This window comes from Cydia amplana, chromosome 7, assembly GCF_948474715.1.
Source record: "Cydia amplana chromosome 7, ilCydAmpl1.1, whole genome shotgun sequence".
Taxonomy (NCBI): Eukaryota; Metazoa; Arthropoda; class Insecta; order Lepidoptera; family Tortricidae; genus Cydia; species Cydia amplana.
Genome location: NC_086075.1, coordinates 8,957,295 through 8,982,802, shown reverse-complemented (window position 1 = coordinate 8,982,802; position 25,508 = coordinate 8,957,295). Strand labels below are relative to the sequence as shown.

Below are 25,508 nucleotides of genomic sequence, written 5' to 3'. Positions count from 1 at the left end.
AATGCTTACAGAGTGCAGGGGAATCACATGTTCAGACGAACCAATATGACTGTGACCTCAGTACCCACTGCATTTTTTTTGTGGCTTTCCCCTCTTGTGTGTATTGGCAGGAGGGATTTTGTCAATGACGACGTTTTAAGACGTACCACGCACGATAAGAATGTTCGGTGAATAATTTTAATTTGGTGATAGGAATTGTGCTGGGAACCTAAATTAAAAACATTTATTGTTATGGACATACCCCAGTGGGTACAGTCAATTGTCAACCAAAAAGAGCACGTTCGCTTAGCCCACACTCTCCAAGTGACACCAATAAAACCCCTCGCTTCTGTCTCACTACGGCCAATTGTACGCGCCGATTTCAAAACGAAAGTACCGCGCATCTAGGACGGTGAACGTATTTCTCGCAGCGATCTCTTGCAATTTACCAGCCAGTACTTTGTTAGAGAACGCGGCATGGCCAGATTGCTTCTTAGATATTCATAACTTGCAACAGCTAGTTTTGCAAGTTTCTAATGCCGCGGATTTGTTTATATCTCTTTCTTGACTCGCGTGGTGGACGCCCCTAACGCTCGCAGGTCAAAGTGATTGCATTTTTGCAAGGAAAGCTATTTCTCATGGAAACCTCAATTGCTTTTGGCCTTAGATTTCATCATAGGAATTCCTATGATGCCCAGCAGACAATGCAATCCTGACAGTTGTCGTCTTAGAACAATTATAGTTTGACCACATTCGTTTGTTAGTATAGAGTATAGGCAGAGAGATACCACCAAAAATAGGGATGGCTAGAGTGTTTTTATGCTACTGTTAGTTTTACTGACATTACTTGTTTCCCAGACTATAAATTAAAAAAATCTAAAGTAGATAACGCGCCTTTCTGTATTTGCAATTAACTCCTCTAACCAAAACGCAAAATCAATCAATGTAACGTAACGTACCTAAAGATAATTTTAATCGTAATAAAGTGATTTGTGGTTATGAGAAGATTGAGAAGAGTTGGGATTCCTGAGCTCTCGATTATGCTGGTCAAATGGGGCGTGAAATCGTTGAGCAATTTCTCAGCTGCATCTCTACTTCCGAGGCACCATCGCGACTACCGCGAGACTGTGGTGCACTGTTGGGACTTGGAACATACATTAAAATATACTACAACTATTATACTATATAATTCAGATGTACAATTTTAAATGAAAAATAAATAACATCGTTAATTGTTTTTATTTTACCTCTTCGCAGAAATTAGCAGCCTATTTGAGCTTATAGAGTACCTATAGACAATTTCAAGTAAGTAAGGTGCTTTGAGATATATAAACGTTATTAATTATACATATCATATTAAATTGGCTATTCGTTTCACTCAACTACGTTTCTATTCATGTATCTATCTTACATGCAAGCATGCAAATATTTGTTATAGTGAAAAAGGGTACAAGTCTCGGTCAGCGCAGGTGTAAAAGGGTGTAAGCTCCACGTAACACTAATATTATGCCCTTTTACACCTAAGCTGCGCGAGTCTTGAACCCGTTTTCACTAGAGGGCCACAGATATATAGTCACTAAAATATCATAAAAATAAATTAACATACATAAAATGTCAAGGTGCCTATGGTTAACGGTACATCCCTGCTGCTGGTGATATTCGTATTAGCACATGACACTGAAGAAACGTTTGTTCACCGCACGCAATGGCGATTCGGGAACGGGTATGTTTTTAGAGTGACATTTCAGCCGCTTATTATGTAATCTATGTAGGCACCGGGAGCGCCGCAAGTTGGTTATATCATAAGACATCGTAACTTTTGCACACTATCTGTTCTAATAGAAAGTTGCAATCCGCTCGCTTTTCCGATTCTGTTTATTACCCAGGAAACTATCTAACACCGCGATAAATTCTAACTTTCATTCGAAACCTTTCGGTGCACGCTTTTCTATTACTTAAGGTTCTTTGTTATTTAATATGCCTGTACAACGTATATTTATAGCCGCTTGTAAATTTCATCATGATGCATTCGAATTTAGAATTCTGGCCCATAGTTACTACTGACTGTCTTGCGGAAACCATCTACTAGGACATGTCTTTCGATTTGTGTGCTGTTTCCGATGAAAAAATCATTTTGTATGTAAAGTCCTTAATTTGTAAAAAATGGGCCACTTTAAATGATCCAAAACAATATGGGCTGATCATTCTGATACATGGTTGTTTACAGCATTTTCAGGTAGACACAGTAAATGGATTTCATCAGAAGCTTATCCTGGCCTATTTGTGAGCTCGCTCTCATTCTAAATATAACTAATATTAATTACATTTATAGAGTTAATTATATACGTTACCCAAATTACATCAAAAATATCTAGTGAGTCTTTGCACATGGTGATTGTGTGTAACACACAACTTGTGCCACTTTCTACGGAATGGCACATTTTAATAAGAATGGACTGGATTGCCTAATCTATTCTCTACATTGTTCTCACTTCAGCTCGGGTCAGCACGTACTGGGGTGTTATTATAAACACTTTCCGTGCGTTTGACTCTAGCTGACCAGTAAGATGTGTTTGTCAATGGCCTACGTTATTGTGGACCTCGAGGTCAGAATTACACTAGTTCTTCTGAGTAATCGACTCGCCAACGCCCAGCAAGTTATGGGAAACTGTTCGGCCTGAGCTAAACCGTGTGTCCTACGCTTTATGTAACGTGCGTAACACCATTTATTAACATGAGATATCGCCATTCCTGTCAACAATATTATAGATCTAAAGCTTTGTACAAATATGATTCAATATCGTAAATCAACCTCTCGTCACGAGGAGTTAATGAATCTTGGTGATGTACGGGTATTTGTGCGTTCTCTTCAGCCTACTTCGCAAACGACGTTGCGTTATACAGAAATATCGACTCTATAAATATTTGTGTAGAGATTAAATCGTTTTAATTAAACATGTCAAAACTTTTCGACTATGCTGTATTGTATTGTACACTCTACAGCCATCCGATAAAGTATATTGAAGTGCGAACGATGTCAAAATGTAGGATACTCCCGCCTCAAAACCTCATTTTTTCACACACTTATTGGTCAATCGTAATCGCTGCCACTGAATATTCACGACTTCGGCATATTGCTAAAAATACCTTTTGTCACAGACAGTCATCCAACGGACTAACTAATCTGACCATTGTATCCACTGCAATATTATGGTTGAGTAATAAATATTACTCTTCTAGTATAAGCAGTCAGTTTTTGTCATTACATACTTATAGATTTTAGTACATCCAGACACAGCCTTCAAAATCAACAAATTATGATTATTAATATTATTGTGCCTTTTGTACATTTTATTTATTTAAATAAATAAATCAACTGAAGCGCTGGTGGCCTAGCGGTAAGAGCGTGCGACTTGCAATTCGGAGGTCGCGGGTTCGAACCCCGGCTCGTACCAATGAGTTTTTCGGAACTTATGTACGAAATATCATTTGATATTTACCAGTCGCTTTTCGGTGAAGGAAAACATCGTGAGGAAACCGGACTAATCCCAATACGGGCCTAGTTTCCCCTTTGGGTTGGAAGGTCAGATGGCAGTCGCTTTCGTAAAAACTAGTGCCCACGCCAATTACTGGGATTAGTTGCCAAGCGGACCCCAGATTCCCATGAGCCGTGGCAAAATGCCGGGACAACGCGAGGAAGATGATGAAATAAATAAATCAACTACAACTTTTGCGTATTCAGTGACGCTTGTGATACTGCAAAAGTATATTGAAAGAACTGTACTGAAAAAGTAAGTAAAAGGCGAAAGTCGCGTAGAGCTCAATTACGAGTAGAATTACCGCCGTATTCGAACTTCAAGATATTCACAAGAGACGACACGTACTAGATCCATTCTAGATACGTTATAGTTTAGATTTCAACTAGTTCGCTTTTGCAGCGCAATTCGGGCAACCAATGTCACTTTTACTATAGATCGTGTTAGATATCTATTAGATGTGAATTAGATCTCTAAGGCCCATTTGCACCATCCCCCTAACTCGGGGTTAACCGTTTAAGCCGTTAACCCAGTGTCAAATTATACTGGTAACCTTAGTAACTCTAGGTTTAACCGGTTAACCCCGGGTTAGTAAAATGGTGCAAGTGGGCCTAAGTAATATCTTGTGGAAATCGTTCAAGAGTATCTCCAGAATCGCGGAAATGTCAAATTTGACAGGTTAGATCTTAAACATATCGTTATTGTACCTTGGCGATGTCTAAAAGATATCTAATAGATGTCTATTACAAAATCCGAATCGGGCCCTTAGAACGCCACGACGCGCGTTCGCACACAAGAAAGCAAGCATTTGTCGTCTAGTTCTAGTGTTGTTATTGTTCCTGGTTTCTCCATCCTCACGGCACACTATCTCAAATCTTAATCTGTACCTATCTGAGGAAATCATTATTTATAGTGTTTTTTAAACAGCCTGGCTGATGGCTATCTATACAATGGAATGAAATTGACGGTTGGTTAAAATCACATTTTATTTAAATACTACGGGCCAGTTGCACCAACCACATTTGATGATCAACGTCAGCCGGCGCGCCCCGGCGCTTTACGAAGAAACTTATATACATAAAAATTTTGCGAACTCTTTAACGATACTAACAGTTTGGTGCAACCGACACTAAGTATCATTATAAAAATATACCAATGTTATATAATTATAATTCTATTATAATTTATTATAATTATAGATATCAGTTAATAAAACAATGTGCTGTTGGAATAACGATTGGTAGGAATGGTAGATATCTACTCCTGATGCCTGTGTACAGTAGCAATCAGTCATATCGTAGCGGTCACATTGCTAAAAATACCTGAACACTTTAATATCTTGATAATGAAGGCTTTGTTTAGATATTTCTGAACACCTTGGCCGCTCCGATATATCTGATGGCAGACACACATACACACAATTATACCTAAAGGTACCAAAGTCAGCGTCCAATATGTTGTACCAGCCAAATGTCCAAATAGTTCCGTCACACCGTACTTAAATATATGGTGTAACGAACTATTGACCACTTTTGCAGCAATAATATTGATGCTGATTGTACATAACACATTTTTTATTTCGGTCAGGTTCTATCGACAGATAACTGCTGTTTAATTTCTACCCTAGAATGTTATGACTGTAACACATTGTAGTTGACACACGCATCCGTCGGCCTGTAAAAGCAAATAATGTCAAGGCGGCTTATATTGATTCCAAGCTGGTAATGAGCACAAACTCTACCTATTATCGTGACATCAATTTTATAATTACTGATACCTCGACAGATTTTGTTAGCATTTAAACGTATTGTCATTATTGTGTTAAGGTCATTTAGATATGTGTATTGAATGCATCTCGGATATTTTTATCGTAATCGATTAGATATTCGCCGCGTTTATTCAAGTTTGGGTGCAAGAATTAGCAGATTTCCTATCCACATCGATAAGTGATTAACTTTACCGTATCGTAACAGGCCTTCAGCTTTATAATGGCCGTTCATATTGCAACGTAACACTCGAAAATTCTTCAGCGAGAGATTTTTAGAAACCGACGGAGAACACAACAAGAAGACAGCTTGCTAATGAATTGGAACTTGGCCTTTCTAAAGTTTCACTGTTAATGCATCGCCTGGTTGATCACATTCGTTTTGGCAGTTTTAACTGACACAAAATAGCATCGGTTTAACCTTTTTGTCCACAAAAATGTATTTTACAACTACTACTTATGTCAAATCCGGGTAGGTATAACTACTATACTAAACATAGAACGGGCCTAATAGTTTTAGTTATTAATGTAAACGTTCATGTTCGTTATTGTCTAATCTTCGGGAATCTATGTGTTATAGTTTAAATATTATTTTAGACCCGTCCCTTTCAATGTTATATGAGCATTTACATTACAGTACGGTAGCCGGTAGTGACCCTCCCTTCGAAGCAGGAGGTCCCGGGTTCGATCCTGGTAAGGGCATTTATTTGTGTTTATCACAAATATTTGTTACTTAGTAATGGATTTTTTCTACGTATATACTTATATATTACTTATAGATGTCCTTGTAATAATTTATTTACAGTAATACATTTGTGATTGTTTCAGAACATTGACGAACCAGCCGAGAGCGGTAGTGCTGTGTAAGTATTAAACACCATGTTCACTTCACTATTATCTTTGTGAAGTCACCTGAACGGACACGGGATGCAAGCCGCCATGGTGTACTTAGTGCTGTTACGCAAGCCCATGGCACTGTAATGTTGGCTGCGTCATTGCTCAATCAGATGCATCTCGTTTCGTGTTGCGTCGCGTGAGAGTCGAATTTCCCAACCGGCGGTGGAGAGTCGGGTTGCCAGGCTGGTGCAAGTGGATTATCGTACGGAAGATTTAAAATTATCGTTGCAGATGAAAAACCTTTACCAAAAAAATTCTTTCAAAGTCAGCTCAGATGTCACATTGACACAAGAATTTACAATTATACGCATAATTGCGGATTTACTAAGTCGATGTTTACCGTTTTGAAGAAACATTACAATTTTGTGCCGGTGCCAAACGACTTGTTGAAGTTTGTTTTGGAGGGAATTTTAAACATTTTACGCATGAAAATTAACAAAAAAATAAGACTTATTTTGTATTTCTACGTTACTTAGCTAAAAGAATTTTGAGTAGGTATGTATTTCTGAGAAAAAATTGAATACTAGAACTAGACGTCTACGTCGACGACATCACGTAATGTTTGAAAACTATCGTACATCGTACCTTATTCAAAGTTATGATACAGTATGCGATACGCTTCACCTGGCAACCCTGCTGGAGAGCGCGGCGGTTTCCCAATAGAAAGTCCTCCGATGCAGGAAGCAGTGCAGCGCACGTGTAGCGCGCCGGGAGGGGCGCGTGGCCGATGCACTTTCGTGCCGGTGACGTCACACCAGTACCTTTCGACAGCGTCACGCCGCCCGTAAGAGCTCTTATGCAATCGACGCGCTCAACTTTCCAATTTCGACAACGCGCTATTGTGTAGCGCTTTCAAATTTTACTATACCTTCGCCCGTTTGTTGGCGCTTTCTTACGTTTCTCTCCCTCTCTCCGCGCGGCTGAAAAATGCTCTGAATGCGATTCGCAAGCGCAACAACCGCGATGCACTTTCACTGGAGCGTTCCGCCTTTTGTCTTCACTCTTTATGCTACACAACTATTAAAAAAAAACTATTAGCGTATTTATATGCATAACTTTGCATGTATGAATATAGTACTTGTTTAGGTTAGTTAATTTTTACGTTTTCTACTCGCATTGATTGGTTTAGCGGTGAATATTTTGATCAGCCGGTGCAAGTACTTTCACTGCGGTGCAGGTTACTTGTAGGGAGTTTTTGAAAGTTTGTGCTATCTTGTAAAAGCGTGCGTGACGCTCACAGATCACGAACTCTCTAGATGAAGTATGTGAGTTCTCGTGTTCACGATTTATGAAGCACTAACATAGTATTAATGAATAGTATCTAACGATAACAACACAGCGGGTATTTTAATTGCATCCACGTTTACAACTTACGCGCACATAGATCTAAAATTACATTTGGTAATACAGAATAGTGTATGATGCGACCGAGTTGTGCGCGCTTCTGCGGTGACCCCTTGTATCATAAATATCATAACGCAGAGTCTAAATAAGGTAATCTACGTTTTAGCGCTGTTTCACCGGCGCCGGCGCACGCTGGGCCGGGAGCTTTCTCACCCGCGAGAGCGGCGAGAGCCGCCGAGCCGGTACCGAAAAACCTACCGAAATTGATATCCATTACACGATAATTAAACGGTTGGTGTCGCGGCGTCAATAATTGATAGTGCATGAGGTAAAAATATATTTTTTGCAGTGATGCCAGTGTTTGTACAGATTTTTTTATACTGGACATAGTCGATGTATGGTGAATATAGTGATACAGATCCCGTTATTTATTTTGGTCTAACCGTACATCCGTAACCAATGTCCTATGTTTGACACACCGGATCCCTTTGTTTGATAATGATTGAAAGTCATAATGTAATGATACTAATGATTGTCAGATTATCAATAGTCATAATTCTGAAACCGTTAACTTTTCAGAAAATTCCTAAGGTGACCTTAGGACTTTTATATAGAGGTTAGGTTAGGTTTGTTTTATGGCAATTCTGAGAAGTGCCTGATAGAAGCCTGATCATAGGGAAATAAAAAAGATAGATAAATAATAAAATAAAACGACTGTAAGTAGAGTTGTGCCATGGTCAGTCTACGTGGCATTTGCAATAGCAAAGTGCGGAAATGTAAAATTTCTATGAAAATATGACGTTTGTAATGAGTTACTAATCAGTAATGACGCTACACTTTGGTGTCTCCAAATCGGTGCAGAGTTAGCTTAGACGGACTAAATATTTTTGGCATCGCATGTACTATTACATAACAATATGTACACCGTCTTAAGCACACTTAACACAGTTCTTAAATCGGTCTATAGAGGCCCGGCCCTTGTTAAACATGTCCTAAATCATAACGAGGAAATGCTGGTTTGTTTGAATAGCTCGATCCACTTTCATCAACGACCAGAATCCAGCACGCCTAAAGGGTGCTCCACACTCGGCGATCCGTACCAGATTGGCACACGAACAATTGTCGTCATTACACGTCATTCTGGGATCGGAGCTGCGGTTGTAATCGGGGGACGTTGATCAGGGAATGGGAAAATTGATTGGAACTTTTTGCTGGGAAACGTGAAAGGCAGCAGCTTTTTACAGGGCTCAGAAACCGTTTTATTTTTCAAACCGGTTACGTTCATTCACCCGGGAACGAAAAGGATTTCGTTTCCGTTTGCGGTTACCGGTTAAAGAACTGTTCTATTGAGATACTGAATTATGTCAAATTCGTTCGCCTTCCGTTTTTGTGGAACGAAATTAACCGGTTAAATTGAAAATATCGAAGCGAGATAGAAAGCATAAGTATTCCTATCTCTTTCACGTCTGTCAACGAGTTTAACTGAGAGTCTCCGAAAGCCAAGGGTAACCGGACCGGTATTATATCGTTCCTACGAACCATAAAATTCCGTTCCCTCTTCTTACCGGTTAGGAGAGAGAACGTATTTTTTTTAGTTCGCGTACCATCAATTAACCGGTTTTTTAATGAACGAAATAATATAACGGTTTTGGAACGATATTAACAGGTTTTTCAATGTTCCGAGCCCTGGCTTTTTAACATGTTTTTTTCTTAGTCTTATGGCACCTGAAACCTTATGACATTGAATGAACAACCGATTAGATAATATAAACCACAATAACCACAGCAAACATAGTCCAAGTATCGGTAAATCGAATCGGCCAATTAGTTCATGGTCACTGGTCAGAAAGTACTTTGTTTGAATAGTTCGATCCTTTTTTATCAACGATTATCTAAAATCCGCACGTCTAAAGGGCGCTACACACTCCCTAATTGGTGGCACAATAACAGTTGCTCGAAGCCGAATGGTACCTACTGAACAACGATAAGTTTTTGACAAGAATTCCATTTTACATACAAAAATTCGAAATTCAATTTGATAATCCCTATTAGGCCTTGTTGGGATCCAACTTTATTGTGTGTAAACTTGTATGTTAGAAGATATATGCCACCTTCGCAAAAACGTTTAACTATTTACTCCAGTTGTAGTCTACAACGGTTATCTACTATTTAATCTGTCTGTAAATAAAAAAACCAGGATGCATTATTTCTGTAACCACTTCGTATGGTGCCTGGAATACGGCCACATGGCCTGTAACTTTTTTAAAGAGAATGTAACTTTATTCTTTTTAATTAAGATTTAATTTCCAATACGACTACATACGACTTAATGCTCTAATCCGCTTATTTAGTTGGCTTGCCTTTCGTTGGTTGCATAGCCTGCATTCTGCAAACACGGGTAAAGCTTTCCATTAGGCTGGTAACCAGAAATTTGAATGGCAATAAAAATAACAGTAACTTAAGAAAAAATATTGTGTAAGACTACGGCTTCAAAATCTCGCAATGCTGACGAAATGAATCCTTTCTTATAAAAGATTTCAAAATTTCGTAATCATATTGAAATGAAAACAGTTGCCAACAAAAAAAACTGTTTTATTTTATATCACATGCTTTACAAAAGTAACTTATTATTTTATTTGTTTGTTTTGTCAATGAGCATGAATACTCATGATTATAATATGTAAAAAGTTACGCGTCGGTATTATAACACTTATAATACCTAATAAAAATTGCATGCTTTGTTACGTTATCATGGCAAAAGCTAATTTTCCTAAAAAGAAACTACTTACGCAGTTTCTCGCATTTTTAAGATTATTTTAAATTTATTCAATCATTTACACACCGTGACGTGACATACCTATAGATAGATAGACTCATCCTAGTTTGGCACTCAACGCAACGCATCCTGCAATTGTTGATGTTAACATAATACTTCTTGCCTTATAAATTTGTTCTTATTTGCTGATGAGTTAGTTTACAAATAACTATAAGTATTAGTTGGTATTAGGTATGCTTGTTTAAAAGCGTGGGATATTGTCATATTGACATCACATATGTATGTCTTGCATAAAATTGTGTTTGAAATCGTACAGCCATACCATACCTGTTTGAAAGCATTGCTAACAATCGGCCGTCTAATAGATACAATCAATGCTTTACATTGAAATTTCAATTGACCCTTATTTAAAGTAAGTGCTATGGAAAGGAAAGGTCAAATCGCATTGTGAATGAGAAAGTTAATCGTGGAAAGTGGGCGCGAGCGGATCTCGGCGTGCATGTGGCCGTTTCTAAAAACTATCACTGGGCCGTTTTTATGCAGGCCTGGTCATAGTTCATATTTTATATCGCTTGCATGAACATCTTAAAAGTAAGTCATAGGTTGAAGTTGGACTGGATTGGACTACCAAGCCTCCGGTGGCTGAAGAAGTGATAGTATAGCGCTTCATAATGTCGTTGGCTGAATAAGGTGATAGCGTAGCATTTCATCGTGACTCTACATTTCTTGCACAGTAACGAGATTCCCCACATTTTACCTTCCTCCTTTGACACTTTGAATACTGGCAACTAGTGGCCGTTTGTGAAAATTACTTCAGGATCATTTATATTCAGTTAATTATATAAAGACCATATCAGGAACTGCATAAAATACCCTTGATATACGAAAAGTCAATTAAACATATTTTTTATCAATGATTCCGCTGCTCATCTCATAAATGATTATATAGCAATTTTTTACCTGACTTTTAGCGAATAACGATAATATTTCAGGTACCTATTTCATTTACTTATCTATGGCGATGGCGCGGTCAAGCTTGTGCAATGCCAATATAAGTCGGTACAACTTGGAATAGTTAAGACGGACTGTAATTGCTATCACATTGGAATTATATTGTATAATCACAAAAAGAGATTTCTCAAGTTTTTCTATTCACCCTACAAGTAGAGGAGATTCAAAGGTGTTTCCTACAGGGCAATGCTATAACGACATGACAAAGCACAGATGGCTGATTGGTATGACACAGCGTTTCGCATCTCTATACCTGATATTCATTGTATATCGACGACTTTTTTTAAAATACATACCTTTAGAATTGGCAATATTACGGTTTCTTCTTCTTCCTCGCGTTGTCCCGGCATTTTGGCCACGGCTCATGGGAGCCTGGGGTCCGCTTGGCAACTAATCCCAGGAATTGGCGTAGGAACTAGTTTTTACGAAAGCGACTGCCATCTAACCTTCCAACCCAGAGGGTAAACTAGGCCTTATTGGGATTAGTCCGGTTTCCTCACGATGTTTTCCTTCACCGAAAAGCGACTGGTAAATATCAAATGATATTTCGTACATAAGTTCCGAAAAACTCATTGGTACGAGCCGCGGTTTGAACCCGCGACCTCCGGATTGCAAGTCGCACGCTCTTACCGCTAGGCTACCAGCGCTTTCAATATTACGGTTTATGGTTTTAAAATCAATTTCTAATTTAGTTGGAGCCTATTACTCATTAGTATATTATGTATTTGCATTTGTATTTGTATTGTGTGTTCAGAGCTCCATCTGCCTGAAAAGCTGATGCAGCTATCACAATGAAAAGTAGCCTACCTAGCGCACTAATCATTCAATTTCTCTAAACCACAACTACATTCTGCAACACTTAACAAAATACGCCAATTCAACTCATCCATAGAGATTGTAACCTCGCCTGTTGTAAAAGGTGGTTGCATAAAGTCGATTGTCAGACTCTCACTTAAAGACGGACGTTGCTGCAATAACTCTTCTTCGTGCACTTAACAAACTTCAGACTTACAAACTCTAATTCCGATACAGCGATATACCTTCGGCCTCGGATGATATTAAACATGTTAAATGATCTTTGGACCGGGACGGGTTCCTGAATATTTAATGTTAGATGTCAGTTGTTTATGATTCACCCTCAGTCGTTTAAGTGCGCATTTACATATTTTACAAAATTATGTAAAATGGACGTACGGAAAATTGTAACTGAATAAATCATCATTATTTATGAAAAGGGCGTACTTCTGAAAACTGACTGAATATGAAAGGTTAAATCTCATTCGCCCCAAGTCAGAATAATGGCTATGACCAATGACCGTGGGGGTGTATTATTTTAATTTTGTTATGATAAAATTTGCGATTGTTGTGCTGACCCTACAACCCTCCCAAGTTTAAAAAAGTATTTTTATTCCTTCATATAAGGACTTCTTATACAGCCAGAATGTTGCTCCAATCGTTTCATATTCATATCAATTAAAAAATTAGGGACAGAGGTGCAGAGGGTTCGCGGGGGCCTACGCCCCACTGCCCTTGCCGCTGCGACCTGGGTCACATGCGCTTGTGACGCCCGCCGCACCCTAAATGTACCACAATAAACTCTTTGTACTATATAAAGTACCTACCTACTTGTGAGTTCACGCGAAGATGTCCAATAAAACGGCCAAGTGGTTGTTATTTATAATGGTTTTAACGCTGGAATTGCTGTTGAATTATGAAATTAAAATAGTAGTTTATGCAACAGTGATATAATAAGGGTTCTTAAAATTCAAGGGTCGAAGTTACAAAACGAGACGTAGTCGAGTTTTGTAAAAAAAGACCCGAGAATTTTAAGAACCAATTATGAGCTGTTGCATACATTACTTTTTCTATGACAGCTGCAGCAAAAAAAAAAAAAAAAAGTTATTATTAAAAAAAAAGAGTTATTATTAAAAAAAAGAGTTATTATTTAAAAAAATTGAGTTATTATTTAAAAAATAAAAGAGTTATTATTGTGAATGAAAACATACCTCTTTCAATCAAGATGATCGGAACTTGTATCTTTAAAAAAAATAAAGCAGTTGTATTATACTCATAAGATGACTGCTAGCAGTCATCTTATGAGCCTATAGACAAAGCATTCAAATGACATTGCTTTAGATATCACTGTCAGTCATTTAATTGACACATTTAAGTGCTGGAGTAGAAAAAATACTAAAAAGGTCTTTTGAACAAGAAAAGTATTTATTTTATAACAATAAATAATGCTCCGAAAAAAGACCTAATTACACATGCACTTTCTGAAAGTTTTTAAATTAAAGTATGGCATAGTGCTGTGACATGTTTCATTTGAATTCAAACTAAATGTGATCCAATTAAGGTTTAATATATAATAATTCTGCTGAAGCATTCCAACCTTAGGAAAACCCCTTACCTTACCTCCTCAAGCTCCTTCCAGCCCAGACCAGTTGATGCTTTTTCGGTTAAACTTCTAGGAAGAACAGGCTAATTTTAACGTATACTGAAATCTAAACGATGACATTCAGATATCATTCTGATTAACAGTGTACGTTCGATTGGCCTGGAAGGATGTAAAAATATTATTAATTCTTCATCAACAAAGAGGTTGCATATTTATTTTAATTTTCAATTGGGGCAAGAGTATTTATTTTCCGAGTTTATAAACTACATAATACACTAAGTAGAAAACGTAATCTTAAAAATTGTTAGCATTCTCTGGTGAATCATACATAGCTTAATTTGCGAGTTTGGTCAGGCTGGATTTATTTTGCGTACAACCAGCGGTCGCATGCTTTGTCATTGGGCACATATATGCATGAGTAATAGGTGCTCTACAATGCGTCCTATTTTTTGAAGTGACTTATTTTTCAGAATGGAAACAAGGATTAAATTAATATTTTTAATATTACATTTCTTCGGCTAATATTATACCTACATTTAACGCCTTGAAATTTTTATGAAACCATTTTATGTTTATTTAAAAATTGAGTTAATTGACATTAAAACGCGTTTTATTTACCCAGACTACAGTCGTGAATTACTATGATTTCACTGTAATTACATCACGCGGTAGTGGTGCGCACATAAATTTTACTGTGCTTACACTAGGATGCCCAGCACAAGAGAAACCAGAATAGATCTAACGTTGTGTCATTCAATGTTCTCGTAAATTACCAGTTAAATCCCGTGCCAAGTCGCGACTCCAGGTACCAAAACCAGGCTTATCTAACTCCAAATTTAATTTGTACCGGTATAAGTACGAGTAGGTACATGTGCTACCTTAAGGAGTGATAACTAGTTAGGTCTATCTTCTCGCCCAGAAATTACATACTCCGCAACGAATTCAAAGTTATGAATATTTCAGTTAGAGTAGGTATATAAAATATCATGACAAGTAGATAAATTTTAACTACTAATTTCAATTAATATTCTTATTTCAATCCACTCATTGTGTTACCAAATATTTTAAGTATTATTTTAAGTTTGTTTTTTTGTCCGAAGCATGTTGATAGTTTTAGTGTAAGTGCATTTGGAGCGCAATAGCGTCTACATCAAGCAAGAAAATTTTACTAAACTGGATCAAAACGCACAATTCGGTTACATTCTTAAATAGAATAGAGCAGATAAAGCGGGAGGACTCCAAGGCCGAAGGGCGTTTTCTCCTCGCGAGGTTAACCCTGAAGGCTCGGAACAAGGTCGACTGCCTGAGACGTCACATAGGGAGACTCGGTGACTTTGATGTACCCTCGTGGCGCAGCCAATGCACGCGTTATGGGCTGCATGTTTACTTATATCGACCCATTGTTTACTAAAATATATGTAGCTAAAAGTTTATGACACCAATTGTAGGTACCTAAAGATCTCAAAAGGACAGGCTACATAAAGGCCCTCGTTTTTATTCGCTTTTGCTTATTATATCGTATTATGTTTAAAAAGCCTTTGCTGCACATGCGAATGTCATTATTGTTTGTTTACTTATTGAGATCTTTGCGTATTGCTATGTTCATGTATTGTACCTATGTTTATTTTGCAAACATACCTGCTTCAAACCTATATGTGTAATTTGTACCTATTGTGTAGTGTTTACTATCCACACATTAGATGCGTATGTAAGCCGGCATCGGCAACAGCGTGGTAAGCGGGTTTCGCGAGTGGGGTGGCTCAAGGCTCTGCACGGGGGCAACAACTTCTCCCTTCGTGCACTGAACCAACTTGCAACTGAATGCGATGCGCGGTGTCTAACCGAAAATTATATTCAATTTTACTACATACTTGAATTGAGTCAATAAGTTCGCTTCGCGTTTCGCTTTATCACCATTGTATTTATTACCTACATAATTATATACAGGGTGGTCCAAACCTTGACGTCCGCTTTTTTAGCCACCCTGTATGGGAACCCCGGAATTTCATAACAAAAGTTAAAAGTTTAAAAAATCATAACTCGAAAACTACGAAAAATCGGCTAACATACATGGGGTATATTCTGATAGCCCACGACGTGAGGAATCTAAAAAAATTTTTTGAACGTCAAAGTTTGGACCACCCTGTATAATAACCACTTAATTTAGCACAAAACTTAGATCAAAAACATCTACACTTTTCTGTAAAAACTTTACACAGAGTCGTAATCTTATTCAGAGTCTATTTTTATCGGAAAGTATGGATGATTTTGATCCTTCTAAATCCCCATAAATTAGACGGAAACGGGGTCAAGAACGTTTGGTAGTAAAACAGCACCTAATGGTTTGTTGATCATAAACTTTGGAAAAGCTCTACAAGGAGAATTGACGACTGTCGCTCTACATTATCTTCCTATAAACGCGGGGGACGAAATTATGAAAATCGGTGACAATGAAGATGGGAACGGAAAAAGGGTCGGTGTTGCGCAGCTGTCCCGCGGGCGCCGGTCGTCGGGTGCTCCGCCCTCGCTAGAGCGCCTCCACTCTCCGCGCCAGAGGAGTCGCCTCCCCAGTCGCTCGCCACCGCCAGTCGCCCGTCAGTCGTCGAGCTCAACGCACATCTGTCATGCTGTCGCGCGCGACCTCCCAACCATGTGGTGAAGTGTAACTGTCAAACGTGATACAAGTCGTAACTATTACATTTTATAACCAATTTTTAACCATTGCCGTGGTGAATTGTGATCTCGAAGTGGTGCCACCGTTTTGGAAAATTGGATTATACGAACGAATAATGGCCTTAGCCAGGTGAGCTATTTTGGTTGGTGGAGTCAACGCGGAACTAGTTTTATTTGACCATGTTCGTCGAAGGACTTCGTCTTTTCGGTTGGCATAAAGTTTGATTCTGAACATTTCGCAAATAGGTACGAATATATCATACAAAACTATGTGTATTTTCGTTGTTTAGATTTGTTGTCTATTTGAGGTGTGTTTATAATTCTGTTATCGAATGAGTACTTTTTGTGAATGATGGTGTGTTGATTTCATTTATAACATTACAATGGGCGAAAGTTAGTGTGCCCCCGCACACGTATTTAACTTTCCTTGTTGTGTAAGCTGAACTAGCGGTAGAGGGAGCAGCTTAGAAATCGACTCACTTTTACAAACAATTACCATTATCATCAGTTAATGACTGACGTGATTAACATTTTAATTCGTTTTTAACTTGCCTGACATTACTTAACTTGTTATTATTTTGATACGGCGTTGGTACTGGTAGACGCTTATCTCTCCCCTGACATTCGCCCTCGTGTAACGACATCGACGTTTTCTCTTTATTCTTTAGCACCCTCGTTCGTCAAGGTAGGTAACCCTAAATAGTTTACCCCACTGTTACTTCGCCCACTTACATCTGATGTCGATATTGTGTTCATGTTGAATGTTTATTTATTACTTTAAAGTCGTCCTTATCCAGCATATTCACCAACATGTGGAGTTTCTTATTTGTACGTACGTAGTAACTGTTTCGATCTCAATGTCTGATATGAATGATATGATATATTATTAAGATTAAACCAAAACATTTTAACGCTCTTGCCTCTGATGATAATATAAAAAGTAAGGACTCGCATATCCCTGAGCAGGTAGCTCCGGCCGGAAAGCGCTCGTGCCCATGAGGCTTTTTTTAAGTTTTGTACCTTTTGCTTAAGGTTATTTCCTTTGTTGTTATTCACAACCTTCTGAATATCAATCTCAATGACTGACGATTTTGAGAGGAGGCTATTCTTTGTATAAGCTACAGAAACACATTACAAATGCAGTTATGGCCGTATCCCTAAAGGAAAATTTTGCAAGCTTTCTTACCCGCGGTTGGGGATTCGCCTTCCAGGGGTCGTTAGCCTCACACAACACAACGGAAAGTGCAAGAAATATCGTTAAGTCGCGGGGGCTTCCGGCTCGATGCCCCAACGTCTGCAGTCCTATACATATACCACGAAAGTACTTATTCGCTCTTAGAGTCGATACAAATGGACGACGTACACACATAGTTCCATCGAACTCTTGCGGATCGAATGTGTGTAAACAAGAGAAACGCTGCAATTTTATGATCTCTCCGCCTTGCAACTCTCGCCAAGATGAGCTCTAGCGACAGCTACTGACTTACACCGCATTCTTTACAGATATCGCTTGTTTCACTTATCGACCTGTAACGCTTTTCTTTATTTACTTACCTCATTAATTACGAGTTACGATCAAACAAGCCTACTTACTCTCTAAATAATAAAAACTGATAAGTGTGAACTCATTTCACTGGAGTCTCTTCATGCAAATAAGCATCACGGGGCGCCGTCCATTTGCTTCCTATCTTGCTAGAATAAATATGTACAATGAGAGCACCATCACTATTGGAGCCGTTCCTGTAAGTACTTATACTTACTAACTAGGTTAAGCGAGCAACCCCAAGCGCAGGCGGATTATAAAGCAGCATATTTTACGAGAACATTTCGCAAGAGTATTGAATTTATCTGAGGGCAGTGCGAGTTTACAGAGCGAGAGATTGCGGCCAGTCCCGACCGCGTTTTCTGCTCCTGGCTGATCGTTCCCTTTGCTTATCGAGTGGAACGCTGAGGCGAACCAGTGTAACATTCAACTGCAAAACTAAAGAGCGTACTTATACCGGTGAGACTGAACGTTCCACTCGGTATGCGACTGGAATAACACGTACCCCTGTTCACTGACAGCGGAATGCGATAACTAAACTGGGCTTTGGCGCCGTGGCATTTTGTCTAAGATAACTCTCGGTTAAACTGAACTGTCCATTACATAGAACATTTACTGAAATAATGAAAGGCAAATCGTAAAGAATGTAGTCAATGAATTATAAGCTTGTTCTGCCCCTGGCCATAATCCAAGTTCTAATTGTGTCATGAATGTGCTAATGCTTTCAAATAGTTCAAAGGGGACACGTTATAATAATTTATCAATATAAGTTGGTTGATGTTTACTTGACGCATTTCACTGTATTCATAATATTGAGCCCACAGACGTGTAAAGCGAAAAAAACAACGCTACCGATGTGTAAGTTTATTTATATCGCGGTTGCGTTTTTATTTTACAAAACGCTTGTCGCGTGTCCAATCGAAATACTCCCACACTCGCTCCGACGAGAGTTCAATATTAACTTGGAAAATAGAACAAGCCGATGCGACCAACGCAGCTTCGCCGAATACCACCTTAAGCCACTTTCATAAGGTACAGTTTACACTGCATCTATCTATGAAAACAATTCGAAAGTACTCCGTATAACTTAACGTCCTTAAGATTATACCCAATTGTAAATAACTGCATTGTTATTTCTTAGTGTCAATGCAAGATATCTAAGGCGCGCCGAAATGTGCTAGCGTGATTAAGTAGTACATGTTTACTCCCAGCAGTGGCTTTATTATATCGTTTTATATGCCTATTCTTGCAAGGCCAAGGCTATTTAAAACCTCGTCGCTTCTTGTATGTTTAAGCCGGCGATACACTACCGGTACTGATTAAATAATGACGCAAGCGTATTTTTCATGGCAAGCGGTTATCGCGCATTCTCTGAAACGTGCGTACCTTAGTAGGTATGCACGTTTCAGAGAATGCGCGATAACCGCTTGCCATGAAAAATACGCTTCAATCAGCTAGTGCTGATTATCGTGAATCGCTATAAGCTTCTCAAATAACCATTTGCGCATTGCCTTATCGCACAACGTATGTACATATATACGTATCTGCGAAAATAGATAAGGACCCAGGAACTAACCCAGTTTATCTGAATAAAAATCTATAGAAACAATCGTTTGTTTTCCTTGAGAGTAGCAAAGATTATCAGCACAATGTCACGTCCTAAATTACAAATTATTTAACATGATTACATAATTGATTCACGGCCACCGGTCCATCTTACTAATAAATATATTATTCACGTGCGAACACACGTAGGGTTTGCAATCCGGATCCGAAATGTATGCAATTATCCGGATCTGGATCCGGATCCGCGGATCTTCCCATACATTTCGGATCCGTCGTGCAAACCCTAAACACACGGAAAGACTCTCCTATTTCTGCTCGATGCAAAGCTCGTGATCGTTCTCTCTGCTGATCTCGATTATTGTTTCACCAACATCTATGCGTCTTGGTACGGCTCGTTACGCTCGGTCTCGACACCGTTTAGTCTATTCAGTAAATGCCATGGCTGTTTCGAGACACTTATTGTCATTCGAAAGAACTTCGTCGATGCACAAAGGCCAAGGCGATAGGTAATCAAGCATTTTGTTCTAAATATGCGAAAATCCATAAAACGAACCGCTATGTAACAACTATTAGTGGTATGGTTCTGAAAATGCTAGAGTCCTTCTAGTCTAGACTACGTCATTATACATTACGTAGCATCTCGTCAGGGATGTTATTTACAACGCTTACACAACTGATCGTTGCGTGCCAACCAGTGTAGTGTAATCTCCGTTTACGCACAGTTGTTACAGATCTATGAGATCAAGTTGTACTATAGACGAGCTCTCAGTTAAGACAATAGGTTTAGCAGTTTTAGCACATTAGTTAGCGAGCGAGATAGCGGTCAAATCCTTGCTTGAATGATGTGCGCAAGGTTTCTCTATGCAAAGAAAATTTGTACGCCGACACGCTTCTTTAACCATCTAGGAATGTCTTTTGTACAAGGTATTTGGTGGAATAATGCATTTATCTTAATGCCATTTACGCATATTGCAGCGTACGAATCGAGAGAACGTACGTGACCCGGTCTCGTCAGTTTCACCGGGCACTTTCAGCTTGGTAACGACGGCCGGGCCGCGGCGTTGCGACACTCCACCTCCTTTCCACTGAGGATCGTCGGTGTTAAGCCATCAAATTAGTCGCTACGTGCGCCATTCAAAATTTTTAACAACATGGCAAACAATAATTTTTATTATTGGTGGTCGGTAATTTAGTAACACTGAGATGAATATTTTAAAACTAGTACATGCTGTTTTTAAATTAACTAACAACGGTTTTCTTCTATTATTTTGGGAGCTTAAGTGTACAATTCAATTCATAACAACTAGCGGAGAGTTCATTGTGGGTACCTATTATATTATGAATCTCAATATTTTCATAAGACGTTCAAAGCCAGCTCTTGATGACAAATATCAGCGGAAGACCTCATAAATAGACATATAATTCGAAATGATTCCATCGATAACAATAACCATTACAATTGATTCTAATTCGGTCTCTTAGATAGTTTGTACATGAATTCAACCTTTTAAAACACCATCCGCGAGGATTATGTATGTCATTATGTAAACTAATAGTTTTGTTAGCCTTTAGCGTCAATCTTGGATTGATAAGTAGGTAAAGTTATCCGTGGCCGAGTTGTATCGTGGTCGTTACAATAGCGTGAGGCGTTAATTTGCCGAGGGAGCAATTCGGAACGGGGACATTGCGCGTACTCAACGCTTCGCCGCCGGAGAGCGGTTGACCCATTTTGTGCGTAACACGGTATGGTACGAGGAATCGATGTTATAGCAGCCGAATCTCGAGGCTTCCACGGCGCTTCGCTGATTTGTGTCAGGGTCCTCCCCCGCGCGGTCCCTACGCCCTTTGCGCGCCCTCTTTACCTCCCGCCGGTAGCCACCGAGGGCCGACTGACTCGTAAAACTCCAGTACTTATACTTCCACCTTCCCTGATCTCATTTAATCATTCAATGTTATCTCGGTTTACTGTACCGGCTATACATATTAGTTTTTATAGTTTTGTTGTTTACGAGAAAATTATTACAAACGCTCCCTCTGTTGCTACTGAACAGAACTAATGACTGAACTTGATGATAGTTTCTATAACCGTAAGTAGATCACCCAGTTAAACCTGTTACAGCATTTTGTAACTTTTTAATTTATTGCTGTTATTATTGTAATACCTACTAAATTTAATGGGTTTTGACTATCGAGACTGGCCCCCACTACAAACAAAAGTTGTCCACGCTTAAGGTCGATTCATTCACATTCAGAAGTTACTTTCAAGGGTTTTTATTTAGGCCAATCTAATGGGTGACCGATTTTATATTTATTGTTTTTCCGGCTTTTAATTTATTTCATCACAACGCAGGGAAATTAGCTCAATTAATATGGTTATCTAGTCATCCGAACGGAAACTAACCGATGTGTAAAGTCGTTGGATTACAATTCATTACATCGATGAAAAGCAATTTCGTAACTTTGGTTTCACACGGCTAGTCTGTCTAAACAATCCAATACTTCCGCTGCATAATCCGATTTTCACCTAACATTAGAAGGGTGGCGCGGTGGTCGAGCGAAGACCGACCTCCGCTTCGTCACCTTCGCGGCAGCCGGAGCCGGTGGCATTGTCGCCTCGACGCCAATAGGAAGCAACGCGGCCACAGATCGCTATTGGGCTTAGGCCACTTTCAATGCACCATCTTTTACCTTGTGCCCCTTACCGCGCCGCATGACCCGAAACTGAGCGGCCGTAATGCTAAGACGAACGCACGTGTGGCTTCACGACTCACGAGTTCACGCCCACCGAAACTAAACGCCCAAACTTTAATCAAGCTTCATTCCACATCATTTCAAACACTTAAGCCCAGTTTACATGACGGCTAATGAAAACTCTTATTTGTGACATAATTCCTAATTTGCCCTAGCATTCAAGGCACGATTAATAAAGAAATCAGCGTGCCCCAATTTCTTGAAATTATTTCAAACTATGAATCAACGCGTATGAATAACCTACTACTTATTTATGATCGCTCCCTGACAAACAATGATTAACGTATTGTTAAGATTTTGAAAAGTAGAACGGGGGCGTCAAATCCAAGGTCGCGGACGTACATAGCTGAACAAATTTATATTATACCAATTTAACGCTAACTTCAAATATTGAACTCCACCTTGAATATACGAGTACATCATAAATAAACAACCTCGTATATGACATATGTTTGCTTCATCCGACTACAGCAGCCTGCAAAGCTAAATCAATATCAGACCTTTGTCTTACAAAGTTAGGTTCACGCTGGCAAAAATACAGTAAGATGTCTTATTAGAGAGAATTGGATAATGATGTCATATTAGTTAAAACAAAAACATATACAGGTGTCCCAAGAAGTAGTGATATACTGAAGCTGGGAGGTAGAGGACCTAGAGGGCTATCTGAATCATCCCCATGTATGTTCCGCGATTTTTCGTATTTTCGGAGTTATGATTTTTTTTAATTTTTCACCTATCGCCGAGTACGATGAGATTTTTATTTATGGTGACGTGAATTATTGCGGTAGATGCTTGATTTTTTTTGTGTGCTAAGCTGATAGATAGGCCAATTCAGTATGGTAACATTTACTATCGTTAGATCTCTGAATGTTCTTAAAAAAAAATTTAATGCCAAGAAAGATAAAATTACCCAGTATGTTTTATTTTTCTAAGCGCCCTTGAAGTTATGGGTAATTTTATCTTTCTTGGCATTAATTTTTTTTTAAATTCCATTCAAAGATCTAACGATAGTAAATGTTACCACTGAATTGGCCTATCTATCAGCGTAGCACACAAAAAAAATCAAGCATCTACCGCAATAATTCACGTCACCATAAATAAAAATCTCATCGTACTCGGCGATAGGTGAAAAATTAAAAAAAATCATAACTCCGAAAATACGAAAAATCGCGGAACATACATGGGGGTGATTCAGATAGCCCTCTAGGTCCTCTACCTCCCAGCTTCAGTATATCACTACTTCTTGGGACACCCTGTATAGGCCGGGTGGCCGACTTAGAGGTATACAACTTTTTTTTGCCGCCATTTTAATTTGGCGGTAAATATGACAGTTATTGCATGAAAATTAGTTTGTGTAGATACGGCAAATTTATTATGGAGCGTTTTACGACGGAACAACGTGTTTTAATCATTAAAACATTAAAAATAACGTTTCCCGGTCGACTAATTTCGAGAAACGGTGACATTGACTGGCCCCCAAGATCGCCTGATTTAACAGCTCCTGACTTTTTTCTGTGGGGCTATCTAAAGGGACGTGTCTATGCTAGTAGGCCAACGAACCTTCAGCAATTAAAACAAAATATTCGAAACACTGTCGCTGAGATAACGCCAGAAATGTGTGAAAAAGTGATGAAAAACGCGATGAAAAGGGTTCGCATCTGCCATGCTGCTAGAGGTGGACATTTGTCTGACATTATTTTCCATGTGTAATTGCTACATATTATATTTAACAAGCAATACTTAATATTTTTTATGTTTTATAGAATAAAATTTCAAAAATAAAGTATATACCTCTTATTTGGCCACCCGCCACCCTGTATAATTGCATGTTCTAATACATATAACTTATTAGTGTTAGATTAGTACATTACAATATATTAACACAGTTCACATGCGAAGACCGAAAGTGTGCGTTCGCCTCGTTGTGTGCGGCCTCAACCGAGTTTTGTCGATGCTTTCCCGAGTGGCGAACCGGGTCGCGTGCTCGATGTCGCTGCTGGCTCCGCTGCTGCGCTTGCATTGCGTCCTTAGGCTTGCTACACACTTAGCGATACATTTGGCGACCTAGCCCTCTATTTAATTAAGGCTATACTGTACACCACTTAAGTCCGAATCAATCCCTATACGCCGGCCGGACGCCGGCGCCGTCAGACATGCACGACATTCGCGAGCATATTAAGATGTACAGTCGACTACAAAGAGATGTATCCACTTTTTCACGTTACTGCCTTGTAATAAGGTGAAAAAGTGGATACATCTCTTTGTAGTCGACCCTACCAGGTCAACGAAAAATCTAAATGAAATAAGATACACCTACAATAAATCATCATAATTAAGCATCATGTTGCCTTTGAACAAATTGCATGTAGGTAAAGCTCTCATTGATATAGTGAATAAAAGCGACCTTAAACATGGGAATTACAATTACACGATTATTTACCGAGAATTTACGTTTTTAATTCAACAATATCAAAAGGGCACGTTTGTAAGGAAACAGACATTTAAGCGATACGGAACTCGGCAAGCGTTGAAGAATTCAGTCAATAATTCTGGGAGTCTGGGACATACATTACAACATGACAAGTACTACTGTAATTGTAAAATTAAGACGAAACAGGAGCTGAGATTTAAATATTTTAGGTAAATATACCCGTCTCGCTAACGAAAGCGGCTTCTAAAACTAGTGCGATAAGGACAAGGCGAAAAATCTTGCGTAAAAATCTCAAAAATCGAGGAGGAAAAAGTCGAGTACGAATACTCGACTTTTTCCTCCTCCAAAACTTAACCAATCGTAACAAAATTTGGAAATCTAAATGATTATGAAATTATTTGTGTCGGACCGTTTTGCTTTTTTGGCTAATTGATATCAGTTTTGAATACCACGCCTCTTATTGCGGCATAATCAATTAGGTCATTTTGGCCATTTTTGAATGGCTCTAGCGCCTTAAAAAACAAAAATATAAAAAAAAGCAAAACGGTCCGACACAGATATTGACAATATTAATCTGTGTTGAAAAAATCATTGCTCTAGCTTCAAAACCCACGGAGGAAACAGTCGAGTACGTTTGTATGGAGAAATGACCACTCCTGTTGGCTCTTAAGGACTGTATAAATACGAACTACTGTAGTGATATACTACTACGACTGTAGCACATTATAATAGCTATTTCTTTTGTCTCAACTGCAAATGGGTATGACCTTTAGACAATGTGACATAGAATTAAATATAATCGACAGTAACGACCCTCGCCAGTACTCCAGGAAGTAGG

The 25,508-nt window shown here is 38.9% G+C and overlaps 1 protein-coding gene across 1 annotated transcript in view; it reads left to right on the top strand.

Annotated features, from left to right (window-relative positions):
- The first annotated feature begins 16,138 nt into the window (after positions 1-16,138).
- The window catches only part of LOC134649671 (speckle-type POZ protein), a 37,865-nt gene continuing 28,495 nt past the window's right edge, over positions 16,139-25,508 (top strand). Inside the window, exon 1 of the mRNA XM_063504509.1 lies at positions 16,139-16,509. Within this exon, the coding sequence (XP_063360579.1) occupies positions 16,496-16,509 (14 nt within the window). The 5' untranslated portion in view covers positions 16,139-16,495. The remainder of the gene's footprint in view (positions 16,510-25,508) is intronic.